The sequence below is a fragment of the Natator depressus genome, chromosome 1 (genome assembly GCF_965152275.1).
Source record: "Natator depressus isolate rNatDep1 chromosome 1, rNatDep2.hap1, whole genome shotgun sequence".
Taxonomy (NCBI): domain Eukaryota; kingdom Metazoa; phylum Chordata; order Testudines; family Cheloniidae; genus Natator; species Natator depressus.
Genome location: NC_134234.1, coordinates 9,545,909 through 9,566,840, shown reverse-complemented (window position 1 = coordinate 9,566,840; position 20,932 = coordinate 9,545,909). Strand labels below are relative to the sequence as shown.

Below are 20,932 nucleotides of genomic sequence, written 5' to 3'. Positions count from 1 at the left end.
GACGTGTGACTATAAAGCCCGAGGGAGATAGAAAGGTGGGCCCAGCTGTTAAGCCCCATCAGCTCTGCCCAGTGTGCAAGCTGTTCCTTTGATTGTGGAGTGCCCTATAGAGGTGGAGCATCGAGGACCGACACAGTGGAGGTGGGGGTAAATCTGGGAACCCATGAGCTGGACTTGGCTCCTCAGTTGAGAGCAGTCCAGAAAGAGGAACTGAAATGCAACCAGCCTCCCGGCAGTGGTGGCCAAAAGAAGTGGAAGGAGAGGAGGGAGGAAGCTGGGTGGTTGGAGAACAAGCTGGGGGAGACCAGGAGAAGGGGTGATGGCCCAGCAATGAGCTGACAAGGGCTCGAGAAAGAGGGAAGGGCCTGGCGGGAAGAGACGGAGAAGGAGCTGGCGTCCGGGTACATGGAAGGCAGAAGGGGTTGGGGAAGAGGACATGGATGGGGAAAAGGGAAGTGGAGAGAAGCCAACAGACACACGGGGAGCAAAGATGGCGCTCTCTAACACAACAGGAGAGAAATATAATGCAATACCGTTATATCTGTGCATAAGCCACCCCTGTCATTAAGCTACAGTTTCAGTGTAGAGATCGATTCATCAGCTCTCCAGGTCAGACTCAGCATTATGTCAGGTGGGGACATGTTTTGGCACATCACACACAATCTCTGACCCCAGACTCCTCTGCCCAATCCGGCTGTTGCTGAAAACGAGTTTCCACCAACAAATCCCTCCCCACACAGAGATTTTTAGCCTTGACATTTTTAACATGGATTTTTTCCAGACCAGTATGGCTGGTATTTGGAAAGCACAATGACTCGAAAACTCAAGCGGGAGGCACTTTGTGTATTCTTGCTTAGAAGAGTCAGGCTTATGAAACCTTGGCTATTCAAAAGCAAAGACAGCACTGCTCTCAATAGAACGGTCTTGTACTGCCCAGCGAAGGAAAGGCTACAGTGAGAGGTGGAAAGGAGAAACACAATGGCTTGCTAAGAATTGAGTGCCCTCACGGGGAACGGGTGAGCAGTGGGCTGTGGAGAAGAACTGGGTTTGAAAAGAGCTGTGATAATCAGAGATGGAGAGAGGCTGGCAGGCTGTTGCAGATACCGTAGAGGGTCAGGAAAGGATCAACTTACAACAAGGCAGAGGACAGAGAGGGGGAACTGGGAGGCATTGAGATAGCAGGGTGAGGAGCGTAGATAAATGATTAGATAGAAAGATGACAGCACTGACCCAGCCGCAGGAGAATGGGAGGCCGGGGAGATAGATGGGGACATGGCAATGAAAAATCTTGACAAGGGCAATCGTATAGCGGCTACAGCAGTGAAGATGAGCAAAATGGTGGTATTTGATGGGGGAGGTCTGCTGCGGCTTTCTGGACAGATTGCTTTGGGTGGGAGCGAGACGGACCTTCTAAATACATCTAATCTATAAAGCTGTCTAGTGTTCACGGACAGAAAAGTCAACGGAGTTCAGCTAGGACCACTCATCTCCCTGACATTTCTAATGCACCCATCTCCACAGTATCCACACACCCGAGAATCTCACCTGGCTTGGAACATGCAGGCAAAGATCAGCAGGCACGTATTACTCACGCTCACTCTGAGAGCACGTCCATGAATGGAAGCCAAGCCCAGGAAGAAGCCAACTCAGTCAGGGGTCATGGGGATGTTCTTCTCTCCTCATTAGCCAGGACAGCAGAGCACCGTGTTGGCAGGCAAAGGATGTCAGCCCGAAATTCTCACGCCTGCTCTGCTGAGAGATGGCCGTTCCCTTCCCGAGTACACTTCTCCACTTGACGCATCTGTACATCCGTGCAGGAGGCCATCTTCAACATGGAAATCTCAGGCCCCTGTGCTGACACACGACTTGGGGTACTTGGCTGTAGAGGGCTCTCTGGGGAAGATCTCCACCGGGATTTCCCGCGTATCTCTTGCTACAGGCTCATAGGCCTGGCTCTCCAGTTTCTGGCTTGCCCAGGCTTAGCTCCAAGCAGTGAAACATACTAACCGCCTGGGAAAATTCAGCATTTTTCTAGCTGCCGGAAGGGTTGAAAGGCTTGTGCCAGGATCAGAGGAGTCATCGTTTGAAGGTGGGTCTGAGAGGGGGTAAGAGCTCAAGGCAGCGTCCAGCATGGGGAAGGAGGGATGTGGCTGGCTTCACCATCCACGTGGCACGCACGTTGAAGTCAATGGACACTCTGCACAACTGGGGCACCATTAAGCCCAGCTGTTTGGGATTCCGTGTTTCCAGGCTCAGAGAGGAGGATTACAGACAGTCTTGGAGTATTTCTCACAGCGCTAAGACCGTTCGGTAGAGAGACACTCCACAATCAACATCCCTTTGCCCATAGTTACGGATGGGGAATAAACTCTTATCCCTCCTCCTCTACAGCCAGTTTGTGACATTTCACAAACAGCCAGTGTGACATTCTGTACCCCAAAGCAACACCCTGGCAACCTCTGGTGGTATAATTATATGTTTTGTGCAAAGTATGCCTTGTAAGGTATTATTCTAAATAAGTCTTGATCTGTTGAACATCAATATCCTGTTGGATTGTATGTTCTGTCATTGTATCTGAAGTTATGAATATTGACTATGTACCAGTATTTCAAATGTGTTTGCTCCTAGGGTGACACCCACAAGGTAGTTTACATCCAGTCTAGCCAGCACATTGTGGATAAACCATTCAAGGTAACGGCCCATTAACACAGTAGGCCATGGAAGAAGCTTATCCTGACCTGATGGAGTTTCCTGTGGACGTTCTAGCCAATATATGGCTAATGGCTGCTACGGCTCATCGAAGCATGCGAGGGCATGTGACCAGCTCATGTGACCCTGGACTCCATTTTGTACCTGTACTTTTCCACTAACTATGCTAGGGGCTTTGTTTGGGACAATGAAGTTCCCTCCACATAGAAGAAGCTATAAGGGGAAAGCGACGTCATCACTTGGCCTCACTCTCCCCAGAACGCAACACCTGGAGACACCTCAGGAACAAAGACTGAACCGGGGAGGTGGTCCCAGGCAGGAAATAGGGAATCCCAGCCTGTGTATGGAAGATTGGTGGAGAATTTGTATCATCAGGGTGAGACAGTGCTTGCTTCATATCCTGTGTAGTGTATAGAACTTAGATTGCAATTTTGTTTTATTTTTTAGGTAGCCAACTTTGATCTGTACACTATTACTTCTAATCACTTAAAATGTTCTTATGTAGTTAATAAATCTGTTCTATATTCTTTACCTAAAACAGTGCATTATTTGAAGTGCAATCTGCTCATGAATGGGGGCTGGTGCATTGTCCTCTCCACACTGAGGGAGGGGCGGACCTGGTAATAACTTACACTGATCGGACAGTACAGCTCTGGTGTCCTAGACTGGGGGGAACTGACTGAAACCTATTGTTGGTTCACGAGTGGCTAGCGAAAGCATTCATGTTAACTGCAGCTGGGTGCGTCCCTGCTTGTGTATGGCTGTGTAAGTGCAAGACCTGGAGAGGACTGCAGCTTGTCACAGCCTCAGAGTGTGAGATTGGTATGCCAGAGGGCTCAGCGGTAACCCCGTTCCAGGTTGCACCCCAGGGAAGTATGTCACAGCCAGGCAGCAGCCTTGTCTAATTGCTTAATGCTACCACCTCCCCACGATATATATTGTGTTGCACTAGCTAACATGTACACCGGGTATCTCTAGATGCTGCCTTGCTTAGGTAAAATCTCCAGGGTACATGCTCCACTGAGGCTGACAGTAGATAAAAGACCTACTACTTCTGTTGACCGCTAAGAGGGATTTTCCTTTAGCTCCACTGGTTCTAGAGCAGATGGGGCTGCATTCTATCCCCCATGCCAAGGGGGGCTTGGAGGGTGGGGGTTAGACAGCAACTATGCAGAAAGCCATAGAGGAGGAGTAATTCTTCAGACTCCTTCCAACTCTCTTGCCTTCCCTCTCCTGTGGCACACACAGTGCTCACGCTGTTCCCGACACATCACCCACTCCAGCCTGCCTTCCCGCCCGCTAATGGAAGAAGAATAGCTGAGTGACACTAATGGGGCCGGGTGCCTAGAACACATGCAGGAGAGCTCTTCCATTAGCAGCGGAAGCGACCGTCGTGGGCGTCTACATTTAAGGGTTGACGGCTGCCTCTTAAAAATAGCTCTGGCTTTTAAAGAACAAAAATAGCTCTTCTCCTCCAAGGTCAGGTGTCTCACTGACCTGGTGATGCTGTTAACTCTGCATGTGCCAAGGTGCAGGGCACAACTGGGGGCAATGCCATGAGGTCATCTCCCGTGGACATCTACTTATACAGTTCTCACTCGCCTAATCTCTGAGACCACCCCCGCCGTTAACGTGTTTGGAGTGACCGGTCCATAGCAGGACAGGGACTTCAACCCCCGTCACCTGAATCCTACTTCAGTGCCCTACCCATGAGACCATGTTACATACAGGACGTAGGTCGTGAAAGGGACACAGAAAGCCACGGCGGACAGAACAGCACATCTGATTAGTGCAAAGCGTGACCACCCCCATGTCACACAAGTCACCACAGGAGAAGAATCCTAAAACGGGTGCCTTTATTCTCTGGTTGTAGCTGCCAGTCACGGTAGGGCGGGACACACACGTGCCCAGCCCGGCCTATCATCTATTTGGTAGCCCCAGGGTCTGCAGTCTCTGCGGCCCTGCACATTCTGTGAGCCCCTTCTAGGAAGAGGCTAGAAGTCTGTGCTCAGGGCTATGGGCCGCAAGGCTCCTGAGTGCTAATTCTGACTCTGCCCCAACTCCTCCCGTACCTCCGTCCCACCCGCCCTGACTGGAATGACTGACCTGCCTTAGCGGGTCTGTCGGCCTGTGGGAATGGACGTCCCCTTCTAGATTCACACCTTCCAAGGCCAGAAGGGACGAATGTGATCATCCAGTCTGACCTCCTGTATAACACAGGCCAGAGACCTGCCCCACAATCATCCCTAGAGCAGAGCTTTTAGACAGCCAGCCAGTATTGATTTAAAAATGATCAGTGATGCAGAATCCACCATGACCCTTGGTAATTTGTTCCAGTGGCTAATTACTTTCACAGCTAAACATTTATGCCTCATTTCCAGTCTGAATTTGTCTAGCTTCAACTTCCAGCCATTGGATCGTGTTAGACCTTCCTCTGCCAGATTGAGCCCGTTATTAAATATTTGTTCCCCATGTGGATACTTACAGACTGTGATCATGTCTAGCAGGGGGTAAGCTGAAGAAAGAAGGGGAGAGTGTCATTCTCTGCCTCCTGGTTCTCCCAGAAGGTGGGGTGTATGGGGGCTCTTTAGAGAGAGGAGAGTGGGCAGTCAGCAAATGAGACTCGTTAGGGCTCCTCAGAGTGTGATGGGTTAAAGACAAAGGCCTGAAAACAACATGACAGGGTCCAGCATTGCCATGCAGGCACTAGGGACCAGGCACGTGCTAACGGGAGGACAGACAGATTCACCCCAGGAGTAGAGACAGACCCAACAGTAGCCTAGCCAGGAATTTTCCAACAGGACATTTTTCCATGCTGCTTTGTCAAAAGCAAAACGTTTTGCAGAAACACGCTGATCTCAACATTTCATTTCAGGAAAACCAAACCAAAACCCAATGAACAGCTGCTCCGAGTCTCCCTTGGGAACAACTTTCCATTTCTTTATTTTATCTTAGATAACGTCGTAGCAAATTGAAAAAGTTGAAGTCGGAACAAAATGTTTCAAATTGATCTAAAACAATTCCCCTCCCCCCGCGCCCTGAAATTTCACATTGCGGGAAACGTCCGCATTTTTTGGTTTCGTTCCATTTAGGAACAGAAAAGGAAAAAAAAGACCTACAGAATGGAAAATCTGGTTCCTGACCATCTCGCTTCAATAGTTGGACTTTTCCCATCCATAACGCATACGACACAGAGTGTAAAACCCCAAGCAGCACGGAGGGCCCCCAATTTCAGTCCATTTTATGCCCACAAGGCATAAACAGGGGTCTCAGTCTTTCACCAAGCAGAGCAGTGAGCTGCTTCCAGCGTCTTGGATCTCCAGCCAGAATAGCTTTCGACTCTGGTGCCTGTTTCTCTGCGGCCTGAGTGGGGCTCTTTATCCCGCTCTCTCTCTCACCCCTGGGGGACTCAGTTACTCCTAGCATTCATTCCCTGTTAATCATCTGCTATTCGTGTTGGCTTTGCTGAGCCAGCTGCATACAGACAGCGTCTGCTTCAGAAGCACGTTTCAAGGAGCGGTTTGGGGAATGGGAACCAACCTGACAACTGGTTCGAAAATCTCCAGCTAGCCAACAAACTAGATTCACTGGACACCTCAGCATCATTAATGAATAACTGCTCCGCGCCCTGGTATGGTACCTTAGACCTCCGCATGGTTGCAGCTGTTTCCTACACTCCTGTGGCCAAATCCTGAGAGGTGGCGAGACCCATGGAGCACCCGTGTCCTGTCTCATGGACATTACACCACAGGTGTAAGTTAGAGCAGCTCCTCAGCTGCTCCAATTAATGCCAGGGCCAAGTGGTATAGATCAGGAAGCCAGAAGTGGCTGCCTGACAGCCTCCATCATCTCCCTCTGTTCGAGAAGGCTGATTGGAGAAGCTCCTATTGCCCTTGGGGTGGAAGGTGAGGAGGCCTGTGATGGTCCTTAGTTCCTGGGGGAGTTGACTCCGCAGTCTGGGACCAGCCCCTGACAAAGTTCTGTCTCCTGCACAGATGATGGTGGAAAGTTCGACTGTACCAGAGGAGCAGAGAGCTCCACACCAGTCCCACTCCTGGCGCTGCAGGGCTATTTTAGATACACTGGGCAGAGGCCATTGACTACTCTGAACATAAGGACCTTGTACCTGGATTCAGTGATCTGTGGGAAGCGGAGGGCAGGTCCGATGTGCTCGCGGGAGCCCACGTTGCTAAGGAGATATGCTGCAATGTTCTGTATTAGTTGAAGTTTCTGAAACCCTGAAGGCTTCATGCCCAGGTGTGTCATATTGCTGTAATCCAGAGGACAGGTGAGGAAGGCCTGAAAAACTGAGGCCAGGTCACCCTCCACCAGGATGGGATGGAATTCCCTAGCGAACTGGACATGCTGTTTCTGAGCAGCCAGTCATCTTGGTCTCTCGGCTTCTTTATGCAAAGAAACTAGGTTCCAGCACTGGCCATAGCTTGCCTGGTACTTTCCCCAAGAGTAGGGGGTGTTAACACCAGGCTCCTGGGTCTATTTCTACTTGGATCACTCCAGCTGGCCTCCTTAAATTCCCCTGTAGCTTCAGCAGGATATGGCATTCATCTTCACTTCCTGTCCTGACATGACCCTTACAATGCGGCTCTCCTAATGCTTAGAGATCCTTGGGCAAAAGAGGCTAAGGAAGTGCAAAATGTTTATTATCCCTATGGCCCCCTTTCCTTGGCCCAGGTTAACAGAATAAATGGCCGTGCTTAACTCTAACTTCAGTTTTCCAAGGCATTGCATCCAACCTGTTCTTTAGAGTGTGAGCCCTGATAGAAAGAGCAACATTACCCTTTCCTCCTTTGTAAAGTGCTCTGCCTTCCCCAGCTGAAAGGTGCTATATATAAATAGAACATTACTATTCTATTCCATACCAAAAAGACGCTTACGTTAAGGTTACGTGGTTACAGACTGCTGCATAACCTTAACTCTTCCCTCTGGGTATGGGTTACAATACACTCTTTAATTACAAGATCAAACACTGGTTTCCTGCAGCACCTGCCTCATTCAGGGCACAAGCTGCCTGGCATGAAGTAAACAAGACAGCTGTTCACTGTGTGGTCCCTGCCTCATTCACCAGACAAGGAATGGGGCAGAGGTTTTGCAGAGAAAATGGCATGTGATCACATCATTAAACACTATACCATAATGCACGTGTTCAAGGGGCAGAGTTAAGGTTGCCTGGATAACCTTACTTTTGCCATTTCCTGGCTTTTGGGTGCTTGACCATGCAGATGTAATGTTCTTTTAACCTTTTTGGGGTCTAGAATCTCCGAGGCTTTTAAAGAAAAGGGAGACTATTAAACAGAAGAATTCTCCCATGTAGCTAGTCACCTGGAGAACGCTCTGGCTTTGCCTGATACGTGCATTAGCAATTGATCACTCGGCTCTCTGAGCACCCACTTTTGAACACTGAGGGAGACAGAAACTGGCCTCTTTCTCTCTGTCCCAACTTAGAGTCCCGATGAAGAGGGCCGCTGCTTCTCCCTCTGGGCCTGGGGCACTAAAATAATGGGCCCATGCTCCTCCATCTTCACCTCTAGCGGAAGCAACTGCCCCTCCCCCACTCCCCCATCTTGGCCTGCAGCCCCAAGACCGCGGGTCTTTGCCCCTTTATCTCAGCTTGCAGCCCAGGGGTAGCAGGTCATCCCCAGCATTAGCCTGCTGCATTCAGGCTGCCAGCCCCTCCCTTTGCTCTGCAGCACGGGGACACCATCACATGGACTTCCCCAGGCGTTTAATATTAACAATAACCAAGGAGGCCGTTGACCAGGACAGCACTGGCCCCTCTCCCTGCCCAGGACAAACGGCCCCACTCCAAGCTCAACTTCAGGCTGGCCCAGAGTCCCGTCCCCCCACACGCGCCCCAGTCTCTTGCTGCTTCCACCAGGGCCCCTCAAGCCACGCGTCCCAGCCGTGACTCCACTCAGCCATCGCCACATGCCCACGGCTGGGCGCTGGACTCTCCCCGCTCTAACGCTCTGCTGGCGAAGCTTTCACCCGAAAGGCCCATGTGGCCATGGGATCGGGCAGCCTAGGAGAAGGAGAGAAGCGGCGTGTGGCTCTGAGGGGCCAGCAGCAGCGATGGGAGCCTTCCATCCGCTTCCCCCGTGGGTCGCCTTCAGCCCTTCTCCAACGTAGTGATACAGAACGGCTGGGGTTAGCCCGCTGCTCCTCCTTGGGAGGGTTTAATGCTTCCACCAGCAGAAGCACCCTTGCGGGAAGGTCTCTGCCTGGCCTGGCTGGGTGGTCCTTGCTGCCTTTCCGTGGCTTGCGGTTTCAAATAGAGAGAAAGAATTTTAAAGAAAGCAAGAGTGCCCCCAGCCCCTAACCCCTCCCGGAGCAGCAGCTGGCACCAGAGAGGGGCCATCCCAGTCTGCGCCCTTCCAGTTTTAATTCAGGACCCAAGAAGAAGCAAGAAGCAGCTGGTGATGGGGGAGAAAGACACTCCCAGGTGAAGCGATGGGTCCAGAAAGTCCATCCCAGCACAGCTTCCTCTGCCCCGTCTCTGGGGTTCGGCTGGTCACGGCACGGACAGCCGGCGAGAAGAGTGATGAGACAGTGTCTGCTTGAATAATTAATCCTTTAGAAGCCGCTCTTTGCCAATGAATTCATTTTCCTTAAATCAAACACGGTTGCTTATTGTTTTGCGGCTGCTGTCGGCTTTGCCGTAGAAGGAGATGATTGGATCAAGGGGCTGGCACACATCCTGAGAGCCCCCCAGTTTCCGTGCAGACCCCGCTGGATGAGCAGGGACAACGCAACATGACTTGTGCGCACCTGGGCTCTCAGGCTGGCTCCCCCCTCTCGCAAACGGACCTGGGGACAAAAAGAGAGAGACACTAGGCTGACTCCCAGGGAGAGAGACCGCTGGCCAGCCGAATGGCTCCTCCAGGGCCTTTCTCTGCCCCTCTGGCTCCTGCTATCCCTCCCCACTCACATCTCGCACTCTCTGGGCTGCTTTCTCCACCCTGCATGGCCCAGAGCAGTGCTTTGCGGCCCGTCCATTGGAGATGGGCCCGCTATGTCGTTAAGGGGGGTGGCATGGTTTTGGGGGTTCAGGAGGGGACTGGGAGTCTAGGTCAGCTCCTGGGTCCTCCTCCTGGCTCTGACTCTGCTTCACTTGAGTGATTTTGAGCAAGCCACGGAGGCCAAACTGTGGGTGCCCATAGTTAGGCCCCGAGACCCTCCCTACGTCCCTGAATAGACTCGGCCAGGTTTTCAGAAGTGCTGAGGGCCAGCGGCTGTCACTGCCAGCCCGGCAGGAGATGTAGTCTCCATACCTGTGCACAGTGCAGGTGCCGGCTTGCTGGCGTTACCCACACTAGCACGGCGCAGCTCTCTGACCCTGCCAGTCGGCTCACAGATCAGGCAGTACCGGGACATGCCTTTTAGATCCAGACCTCCTGGTTTGAACCCCATGGAGAGCCGGGCCAGGGGCAGCCGGGATCGAGATGGAAACTGTAGACTCTATTACACAGGTCCCAGCTTGTCATGAGACCTCCTGATCCGAGCAGCGGCCGCTTGAGGGGAGATGGAGCGGGCCAGGTTGTGGGATCCGCTGTGAGCTGTAGCTCTGCAGGGAAGACGAAGACGGCTCTAGGCTAATTCTGGCCACCGAGCTGCCATCGGGTCCCGGGAGCTGGGGGAAGATCTCCCCGGCACACACCGTGCCGCAGAGCACTGCAAACAAGCAGGAATGCTTGAAGCACTGAATTACCTGATGTGTTAGGCCTCTGGCTCATACGTTTCGAAGCAGCTGGAGAGAGAGAAAATAAGGAGGAAGGGGTTAGTTTTCCTTCTCCAACATGTATCGTTGGTGGCGCTAAGTAGCTGGAAGGGCTGCACTCCTCGGCTCGGAACGATTGTGGGTAATTAGATGAAGGTGACAGGGCTGCTCCATGGGGAACAAAGGGTTAACTCTGGCTCAGTTTCCCCTCCCGCTGTGCACCCGTATCGATTAGCTGCCTGGGCCTGGGAGAGGGCGAAGGGACGACCTTCACTTTGTAACTACCCTATGAAGCCGAGAGTGGCCGCTATCTGGGTCTCTTCAAGCATTTTTCACTCCAGGATGCCAGACACCACAGGGTGCAGGGCAGGAGCTGAGGTTAAACGACTTGCCTGAGACGGGAGCTCAGCGGTGGACCCGGGAGAACTCAGCTGCTGAGACCAGCAGGCCAGTCGCAACCGTCTCCACCACCACGGCCTACTGAGCACCGCCGCATCAGCCAGCGTGACCACCGATGATGGTGTTGCACCAGGCCTTGTGCAGTGAAATTGCCAGATCTGGCTGAATCCTGCAAACCCATGAACCTCAGGGGCAGGCCTGCCGGCACCTCTGTCTCTTTTAGAGGCACCCGGCACATCACATGCTCATAGAAACACACTGGCAGGAGCTGGGGGTTGGTCCCTTAGCCAGGCTGTTCCCGCCCCCACCCAACCCGCATTACCTCACGCTGTTCACCCCCCCCTCGGGGATGGTGCAGGCATAAACCTCACCAGGGTGCTTCCTTAGAACCAAGAGCCACTGTATCGTAGTCCTGTCTGTCTGGGGACATGTCAATTTCTACAGCATCCACCCTCCGCAGGAGTAACAAGCACTGTGCGGCAAACCCCAAGTGCTTGGGGAGATGCCCCATCCTCCTGCAGAAAACAGGGTACTTGGGAAGCCGATGATAAGACCTCATGGCCCCAAGGCCCTGGCTTGTAAAAGACACACACTATTTGCCTTGGGCAAAACAGTGAATTGCTATAACCCAGGCCTGAGTCACAGGGAATCATTATTAGCAGTTTCCCGCTCACGCGTTGCAACGGCCTCACTCTCAAACTGCCTTTTCTTTACTCCACAGTCTGAGCGGGAATACTGGAAACTCGAACTGTGCTGCTTTGGGATTGGTCCAAAAAAAAAAAAAATATCACGTGATATTGATTGGAGGAGAACCTAAGTGCATCTCGCACAAAGACTTCCAAGTGTGACTTTAAAAATCCCTTCCTGCGAGCACTGTGAGCCCATCAAACGTTTCAGCCCAGACTGCCACAGTGTCTGAGCACCCCACAACTCCCCTATACGGGAACTATTATCCCTGTTTAGCCAGATGGGGAGCGAGAGCCCGGAGAGATGCAGTGACTTGACCAAGGTCAGTCTGTGGCAAAGCGGGACTTGAACCCAGGTCTCTGTCCAGCACCTTTACCGCACGACCATCCTGCCTCACTCGCACGCCTGAGGGGAGTGACCACAAGATGTGCCACAAACACATCCCTGGGAAAACGGCTGTATTATCCAGCCAGCTGCACAAGTAACAACCCCAGCAGCGGCAGCTGCCGGAAAACGTGGCAGCCTTTGCGTCAGAGGAGGAAAGGGGCACTAGGTTTAATAGCCTGGCAAATGCTTGGAGCCACGGTACAAACATCAGCCAAGCAGAGATGTCCCATTTCTGCGGAACCAGACCTGCTGCCAAGGGGGCTGGCACAAAAGCTGCAGAGGAAGGGGGAAGACTCTGCCTCTAATCCTGACCCCTCGGATCTGCTGGGGGATGAAGAGTCTCGCCCCAGCAGCCGATTCGAATACGCCCGAGCAGCTTCGGATGGGGAGGCAGGGGCTTGCATCGGAAAGGGATTTTCAGCTGTAACTGGGGCTCTCTGGATCAGTGACGGTGCATCATGCCCCGAGAAACAGCCCGTCCCATCAAGGGGCCAGGTTAGGATCAGCCCTTGCTCAGGGAAGCAAAATCACACTGAGGGGGCAGGAAGGAGGCAGGGCCGCAGCCCGGCTCTGCCTGTCCCAGCACAGCACACCTGTCTAACCAAGCGCTCCTGAGCCCCGGCTCGCAGCCAGAGGGATGTGCTCAGGTACAGTGCCCCGGCGCTCTGGCTGATCTCCGAACCATCCCAGAAACAGGAGGGGAGAGAATTGCCGGCACATCACCAGTTACTCTTCAAAGACTCAGAACTCTTCCTCGGGACTCACCAGCTTTCCCACCCGCCGCCCCATCAGGCCCCCCTTTCACGATGCCTTTCGTTCCCGGCTTTCAGAGCAAGGGGGTTGGAGACCGAATCATTTCTCCGTCTGCCAGCTCAAGCCCTTCCTTGCTCAATGCACCGGGCGCCCAGAGTGAATGCACAACGGGCCCCTTGACAGCTCGGCCACGAGGAGTCCGAACATCCTCGGGGAGTTGGCAATAGCTCTAGGCAAATGGGCCCTGGTTCAATGTACTCAGCACCTCAAAGCCTTGCTACGCTGCGGAGAGATTTCTTGAGCATGCTGGCGGGGGTTATACAAGGGAGCCCCATCCTTTTAGGAATTATACCGCACCCACAGGCAGTTTCGCTTAGTGGTTAGAGCACGGGAATCCGAGTCATGCGTTTTATTCCTGCCATGGATTTGCACTGTGCCCCGTCCCCCGGGGAAAGTCACCTAAACTTTCCGGGCCCCGGTTTCCCCATCTGTCAAATAGGGCTAATGATGCTGGCCCACCTCCCCGGGTTTGGTGAGGGTGAATTCACTGATGTGCACAAGGGCAGAGGGTTATTAATTTGGGGATCTCCTGAGAAGATGCAGCTCCCAGGGGCTTCCCTGCGATGCTGCATGCTGACAGTGGTGTTTCAGATGCCATCGGCAGACTGTTGGGCAGCGTTTCCTGACCGGGAGATCTGGGCTGTCTAAGCCCCGCACGGCCCTTGCGCTCCCCACCCTTGAGGCTGGCGGCGGCCTGGCCAGGACTCGCACCGAATGCTGCTCTCGCACCCTCTGCCCCATCCCAGGCGTGCGGGGCTGAGCCAGCTGCCTCGGTGCAGCACCCGCTGTCTGCAGTTCGGCCTGCGGACACATCCTGAGGGACAGAGACGGGAAATGGCTGCCAGCTGCAGGGTTAGCCCCAAACTCTCGAACCGAGCAAGAGCAGAAGCAAACACGAAGCAGAGTCCGATCGGACCCCAGGGTGGGGGGCATTTCTCCCCATCCCGTCTGCCAAGCAAAAAGCCAGACGCATCCCATTCTAAAGAGCCACGCTGGAGATCCCGTTCCACCATAGCTGTCATTATAAACCTGAGGGAAGGCAGGGCCCGGGGTGCTATGCGCTGCACGGCCTGGATCTCCCCGGCAAAGGGCGCTTGTACTAACAGACCTTTAACCATGGACATCGTGAATTCAGTGCTAGGAAGTGTTGGTCCCTTCCTGACCCACAGCGGAAATACAGCCCATGCAGTGGTGGGGCAAGCTTCCTGCCCGGACACCTGGCCAGTATGCCATGACCCTGCCCTGAACTGACCCCTCTAGAGAGGCCCGTTCAGTCCCTGGCTTCTCTGCAGAGAGGCCTGCTAGTGGCCCCTTGTGAAGGTGGTGTTTGTGTAGGAATGCTTGTCTGCTAGCCATTGGGCTGAGACCCACCGGTTCATGTCATGGCCCCCACCCATTGGAGTCGTGGTTTTATGCCACACAGACACTGGTCCATTAGGAACTGGCGTGAGACCCGCCAAGCTCATTTAACACCAAGCCACTGAGCAGTAACGAGGTTCAGTCCCTACCAACCTGGGCTTGTAGCTGGAAAGCATCGGACGGCCAATTGCCCAGTCCCCAAGCCATGGAGGAGGAGCTGGCCAGGAGGAACACTGCTACCTGCCAGTGGCTTCCCTCTGGCCACCAGCCGCATTCCTTAGACCCAGCTGTCCTGCTTTCAGGGCCCAGGAGAAAAGCTTCTGGTCAGGTTTATAACAGCAATAAGGACCCCCAGGATCAGTCCGTTGGCAATCAGATAAAGACCAGCTCTTTGCTAACTGCCCACACCCAGCTGGTCCTTATCTGAGTCGCCGACTGCTGGTTCGGGCCTTGTTGCTCAAGCGAATCCGAGAGGTTTCCACATTTGTGGAAGAAACAGTAGACGAATCACAGTCTGCAGTAGCCTCTCCGGCAGTCCCCCGTGCTGCCATTGTGTGTGGACAGAGTCCAGACCAAGGAGAGGGAAAGGAGAGGGACAGGGAGCGGATTTGTAATGGAGAAGGAATTTCAAAGCAGAGACCCCAATTACCAGGAGAAATCATCTGCCGAGCTGCATCCCCTGTCGCTGCATCACGCCTGCAGGTACCTCCCTGCCGACCGTTGGACAATGGGCCCCTAGGCCTGCTGGGAACAGTTACCCAACACGGGCAAAGAACGAACCCTGCCCTCCTGGCTTTGGTTACTCTGAGTCAATGACTAGGACAGAGGCCGGGAAAGGATTGCGAGCCAAGCTAACAGCAGAAAATGCTCTGTGTTCGCCAACCCCACCCAGCTCTCGCCTACTGATCTCACTCTGGAGGAAACCCCCGGGTGTGGGGATCCTGCGCCCGTCCCACCCGCTCTACAGGCGTGATGCTACGAGCCAGTGGGATGCCACTCCCTGCACCGTGAAACCCAGCACCGATTGGTTGTCACTCACAGTTAGCGGATCAGCAGCAAAAGCAGCCACACTGTTCCTCATCTCATTCTCATTGCCCCGCAGAGGGATGAGCGAGATGTTACCCAACCTGGAGTCCTGCTGCGTCCGCGACGCCCGCACCTTGGAGGATTCGGAGGGCCACACGTTCCCGCCATTCTGGGGAGGGAGAGCAGACACATGGCGAGTGAGCAGGGAAGCGGCCAGCACTGCTGGAACAAGCCTGGGATCTCAGTGTGCCAGTGAACAGGGCCTCACTGAGTGCTCTCTAATTCAGACGCAGAGCAGTGCCAGCGGCCCTCAGTGCTGTCCAGCCAATGTGTCTCAACTCAGTCCGGAGAGCAACCAGAGCCCACTGCAATGCTGCACCAGCTGGACTAAGAGCCACCAAAGCATTTCACATACGGCTCTGGACAGAGATCAGAGACTGCAGTACTGAGCGGGGCGGGGAGCTAGTGGCCAAAGGCTTTACAGCCCTTTCAAGGGGATCTTTGAGCCAGCCGGTCAGGAGATCAATGACCGATGCTGCCCCTCTCCAACACACCTGCTCAGCTACCTACCTGCCATACTTATCTGACCCCCATCACTATCGTTACTGTGTTTATGCTCTCCCATCCCTCTGTCCCCATTGTACAGATGGGGGAACAGAGCCCTGGAAAGGCTGTGAGTTGCCCAGGGTCACCCAGGATCTTGGTGGTGGGGTAGGAATCGAACCCTGCTCTCCCACACCTCAAGCTAGTCTTCTAGCCATCAGACCATCCTTCCTCTTGGGCTGGCTGGGGGAGATGGTGACCTGGCTGTGTGGGCTGTGAAATGTGACTGTCTTGTCAGGCCGGCAGACCCCCACGCCAGGCCCCCCATGTGGCAGGGCGTGTATCCGAGCCATGCGGAAAGGCCCCTCTCTGTCCCCGTCCCCTCTCCCCCCGCCCTGAAGGATGGCAACGCGTGCTGAGGGGCCGCCCGCTGCTCAGGTGGTACCTGTACGTGGAGGAAGGTTGCGAACCACTCGCGCAGCTCCATCTGGGTATCGCAGCACAGGTACCTGGGGAGGAGATCAAAGGGGCGGTCAGGGTGGGCGAGTCCGGCCGGAGGTGACGTGAGCAGATGTGAAACATGACCGGCCCTACAGGCCGGCTCGCTTGCTCACAATCAGAGCGGCCTCAGTGGCTGTTATTCCAGGCCACAGCCGGATGGCTCCTGCCCAGCTGCTGGCTGCCCTGGGTCCAGCCCTGGCACTTGCGACCAGTGGGGTTGGATCTGCTGGGATAGCCGGAGGCAGGGCCATCTCTAGAGAGAGCCATGACCCTGCAGTGCTCCCTGCTTATGTATCAGTGGCATGTTCCCCCGGGAGGCTGCACTCAGGTTTCCTTTCAAGCATGGGTTTGTTTGCAGCTGGGAGAGATTGATTCCGGCTCATGAATCTGATTTGTTTGAATCTGACGGATCAGATTGGTTTGAGTCACGAATCTGATTTGGCCTTTGTGCCAGGTTGAAAACCAGGATCTTTAGGTATTCAAAATCAGGCCCCAACGTTACTAGGCTTTCAGCATCTCTCAGGATGGGGTCCTGGCTGCCAGGCTGTGGGCGTACATGGGTATCACCGTGATTAAGAAATACAGCTGTGTGTCGAGTGATCTATTCCTGACATCATCATTCGTGATCAGAGAACATCTGGAGCGTCGGATGATGAAAGCTGCTTCTGAGCTCTAGATAATTAGACAGAGACAGCAGCTAGGCTGGCAGAGCCAGAGGGAGGGAATCTAGGTCAGGGGTTCTCAAACTGGGGGTTGGGACCCCTCGGGGGGTCACGAGGTTATTACATTGGGAGGTTGCGAGCTGTCAGCCTGCACCCCAAACCCCACTTTCCCTCCAGCATTTATAATGGTGTTAAATACATAAAAAGTGTTTTTAATTTATAAGGGGGGGTCGCACTCAGAGGCTTGCTGTGTGAAAGGGGTCACCGGCACAAAAGTTTGAGAACCACTGATCTAGAGGGACAGATGGTTGAAGAAATGGATAGTGGCTCCTTTAAATAAAATGCTGGGGAACGGGGTGAGAGAGAGCCCCCTCCTCTCTCCGGGATGGACTCAGCATTGCTGGTCTGTATGTCATAGACCCCTATCCATAGAGATTCTCATTTAGTTCAAGTGACGGGGGCCCACAGATGGGGGTTTTAAGTAGCTACAGTCTGGCACGGCGATGAATTTGTTTCAATAATAACTGTACAAGGCCATGCAGACAGATCCTGGCCAGGGACATTTCTGTGCAGAAACGACTCCTCCTCCCCAAGTCTCCTGCGGCGGGGAAGTCCCGGAGCCCCTTTGGTGCGCGAGCATGGTTCTGTTTCTGAAAAGAATTCCGCCTCGCTCCCTGTCTGCCTGAACACCAGAGGATCGGGGTCTGGGCCTGGCTAAGCTTAACAAACAGCTCTCCTCCAGCCAAACCCCCCGGGCCCCGGCCCGCCACCGCTCCTTACCACTGTTGCTTTTCATGCTTCTCATTTTCATAGAACACCGTGAATCCCCAGCTGCCAGGGAGAGAAGAGAACAGAACGCTGAATTCCAAGCTTTCCTCTCCCAAACGGCTCCCCACCTGTTAGGTTAGTAAGTTTTCCAACAGAGCACACCTGGTATCCCAGCAACCACAAGCCTCTCTGCATTACGGTGGCAAACTGTTGTGATTTGTCACCACCACCAGGCACTTTCCTCCATGATCTTTGCTTTTGGAGAGGCCAGGTGGCACTTGAGTCTATTGCTGGCATCCTCCGGCAATGAGAGGAACTCTCTGCAAAGGTCGGAAGGCTGCCACGTGCCATAAAACCATCCTCTCTCATGGTTTTGTGGTGCATTTGAACCCAGTGGATCCCCAAGTTTGCCTGCTGATTAAATGCAGCCACATCTGGGGTGGGGGATGTTTAACAGCACAATGCAACGTTACACAGCAGGGTAGCCCAGTAAAACAAAAGACATTAGCCCTGATTCTTCCCAGTTTTACGCCAGTGTCCAACCCACAAGTTGCCCCCAGGCACAGCCAGTGAGACAGCGATGTCCAAATCAACATCACGACCTACTGGGCATGAGTGGTGCTCTGGCAAAGATGCCAGCTCCATGGCCTCCACGTGGCACCGGCCGCCCACGGGAGCAGGAGGCAGGACTGTCTCTAGAGAGAGCCATGACCCTGCAGTGCTCCCTGCTTATGGCATGTTCCCCCGGGAGGCTGCACTCAGGTTTCCTTTCAAGTGTGGGTTTGATTGCAGCAGGGAGAGACTGATTCCGGCTCATGAATCTGATCTGTTTGAATCTGACGGATCGGATTGGTTTGAGTAACGAATCTGATTTGGCCTTTGTGCCAGCTTGAAAACCAGGATCTTTAGGCATTAACAATACTGGGCTCTCAGCATCTCACAGGATCGGGCCCATTTTTAATAAGGCAGGTCCAATCCAAACCCCACCCCCACAAGGCAAGAGCCTAGCCGTGCCAGAATCTCTGGCGATCAGTTAGCATGTGGGCAAGACCCACCAGCCAGACTCCAGACCCCTGGGGAAAGAATTCTCTGTAGTAACTCAGAGCCCGTCCCATCTCCGACACTCTGCCTGAGTAGGCTGACTGGATCTGTCTCCAAACCACACCGAGGAAACATCTGTGCCTGCTCGTGCTTCATGCCCTCCTGGCACCAAGTGCCAGGCTCTGCTGCCGCCTGTGGAGGGCGAGAAACCCAGGTGGGGGAGCCTGTTCCCCACTCTGGTTCCACAGCCCAGCGGGGCTATCAGCTGGCAGCTCCTCCACCGAGCTATCAGCATGTGCGTGCACCTGGCGTGGATCATGAATTCCCCGATACCTGCTCCTCTTGCAGTGAGAGGGAGACCCTGGCGCACATCTACATCGAGGGCGTCAGGCTGCAGCTGCTCCAGAACCTCTTACTGAGGCTCCGGCTGCACTTTTCCCCCACTGTCTGATCCAGGCACACCCTTCCCCTGGCCTCCTTGTCAACCTCCTCCTGGCACTGGCCAAGATGGCCGTTGTCCATCCCAGCAGGAGGAAGCTGGACGTGGGAGTGGGGGGGTTGCTCTGTGACTGGGGGTTCCTATTTATGGTGCCGTCTCTGACCATGCCCCTGGGCGGAGTGCCTCTGGACGGTGCCCACTGAGTCCTCTGCGGAGCGGTGGGCGCTGTCGGGGGTTCTCGGCTTGGTTTCCCCCTTTTGGATCTCAGATTTTAACCTTTAACCTTCACTCCTGCCCCTGTTTTTTCATTTGTGGTCCCCAGTATTTACTTGTGGCTGGCAGTCAGTGACTCCTTCCCCTTGCCTGAGGGGGCGAGTTTCGAGCTTTGGGCGAGCGAAGGCCTGCATCTCCCAGCAACCCCACGCTCAGCCCTCTCCACTCAGAGCGGGGCACAGGGACCGTTAGGCTGGCATGGAATCAGGGCAGAAGGCGTTGAAGGGGCAGGCCAGCACTCTTCCTCCCTAGAAGTGCTAATCCCTTGGCAGGCTGGGGCTCTGGGGATGCCAGGGGAGGGATGGAGAGGAGCCCTGTGTGTCCCAGACACAGCCTGAGGCTCAGGAGGAAGAGGACTGTGGCTCGCTAGGCTGCTCTGACATCTGGTGGCAAGAAGCCAGAGAACAGGAGAAGCCCCAGCGATTGGGACTGTGCGCGGCTCCTTTGCTGACACCTGCAGCACTGACAACGCACCCAGGCTTTGTTCCCGGCTTTCATCCGCCCTCAGGAACAGCAGAGAGCAGCAAACCTCAGAGCTGAACGCACAACAGCGAGACAGCTGAGTCTTGTGCAGCCCAGGGCAAAGGCGCCTCCACGGGGTTTTACGCACCTCTGCTGGCCACCTCCCGGCACACAGCTCTGCTCCATGGGCAAGGTGCAGCAGCTAACACCGGGTTCACAGCAGGGAAACCACAGCACTGTTGTGCAGGCAGCTGATGGCTCCTCGCCCTGCAGCTTGGCTTTAGCATGACAGTGATGTGGGTCAGTAGAGACCGAGTGGACTGCGTTGGGGACTGGGACTCAGCTCTCCCAGTTCTGCCACAGCACGGCCTTGGGCAATTCCACGTTCCGTCTTTGTGCCTCAGTTTCCCCTTCTGTGAAATGGGGGCAGTGCTATTGGCCTAGGATGACCGTCACCTCCATAAAAGTCAGCAGCTGCTTATCAGGTACTGCCATGGACCCTGGATCCTCAACGGGGTTCCTAGGCACGACTGCAGTACAGTAATAAATAACTGGAATGGATCTGATGGAAGATACGATAGCAGCGCTCCATTTCAACTGTTTATTACTGTACTGAGGTCGTGCCGAGAGGCCCCATGCAGGATCCTCATTGCGCCAAGAGCAGTGCTCAGAGCATGAATGAATGAAGCCTCGCAATCTCACACTCAGCTGTACCATCACCCCTATTTCACAAATGGGGAAACTGAGGCAAAGAGTGGCGAAGTGACTTCCCTGAGGCCCCCCAGCTATTTGCTGGCAGATCCGGGAGTTGAATCCAGAGCTCCCAGCTCCCCATCCCTCTGCTCTATCTACTAGACCTTGTTCATTGCGTTGCCATGGTGGCCCCATGGCTTCCTGCTGGCAGGGCTGACTGAGCTCAGGACCCACGAGAAGTGCCGCTGTTCAGACTCCAACCCATTGCTCACCAGGACGGAGGGCGCAGTTTCTTCTTAATTCCCAGGTAAACTTTCAGATTCTTGACTGGCCACTCTTTCTCCGGTCTGTGGCTCTGGGGAGACAGAAGGACAAGAGGGAGTCAGAGAGAGAAACAACCCAACATCAACAGTGAACCCATTGCCACGGTGCAGA

General features: G+C 54.2%; 1 protein-coding gene across 5 annotated transcripts in view; it reads right to left on the bottom strand.

The window, feature by feature from the left end:
- Nucleotides 1-5,647: 5,647 nt before the first annotated feature.
- ARAP1 (ArfGAP with RhoGAP domain, ankyrin repeat and PH domain 1) overlaps nucleotides 5,648-20,932 on the bottom strand; it is a 223,884-nt gene continuing 208,599 nt past the window's right edge. For 3 of the 5 annotated variants that reach the window (XM_074954487.1, XM_074954505.1, XM_074954496.1), the window contains 6 exons: nucleotides 20,770-20,852; nucleotides 17,602-17,652; nucleotides 16,104-16,167; nucleotides 15,129-15,284; nucleotides 10,436-10,474; nucleotides 5,648-9,534 (listed from right to left, as the gene is read on the bottom strand). In XM_074954487.1, the coding sequence (XP_074810588.1) occupies nucleotides 10,457-10,474; nucleotides 15,129-15,284; nucleotides 16,104-16,167; nucleotides 17,602-17,652; nucleotides 20,770-20,852 (372 nt within the window). In that variant the 3' untranslated portion in view covers nucleotides 5,648-9,534; nucleotides 10,436-10,456. The remainder of the gene's footprint in view (nucleotides 9,535-10,435; nucleotides 10,475-15,128; nucleotides 15,285-16,103; nucleotides 16,168-17,601; nucleotides 17,653-20,769; nucleotides 20,853-20,932) is intronic. The other 2 variants (XM_074954515.1, XM_074954525.1) reach the window with 2 other exon arrangements.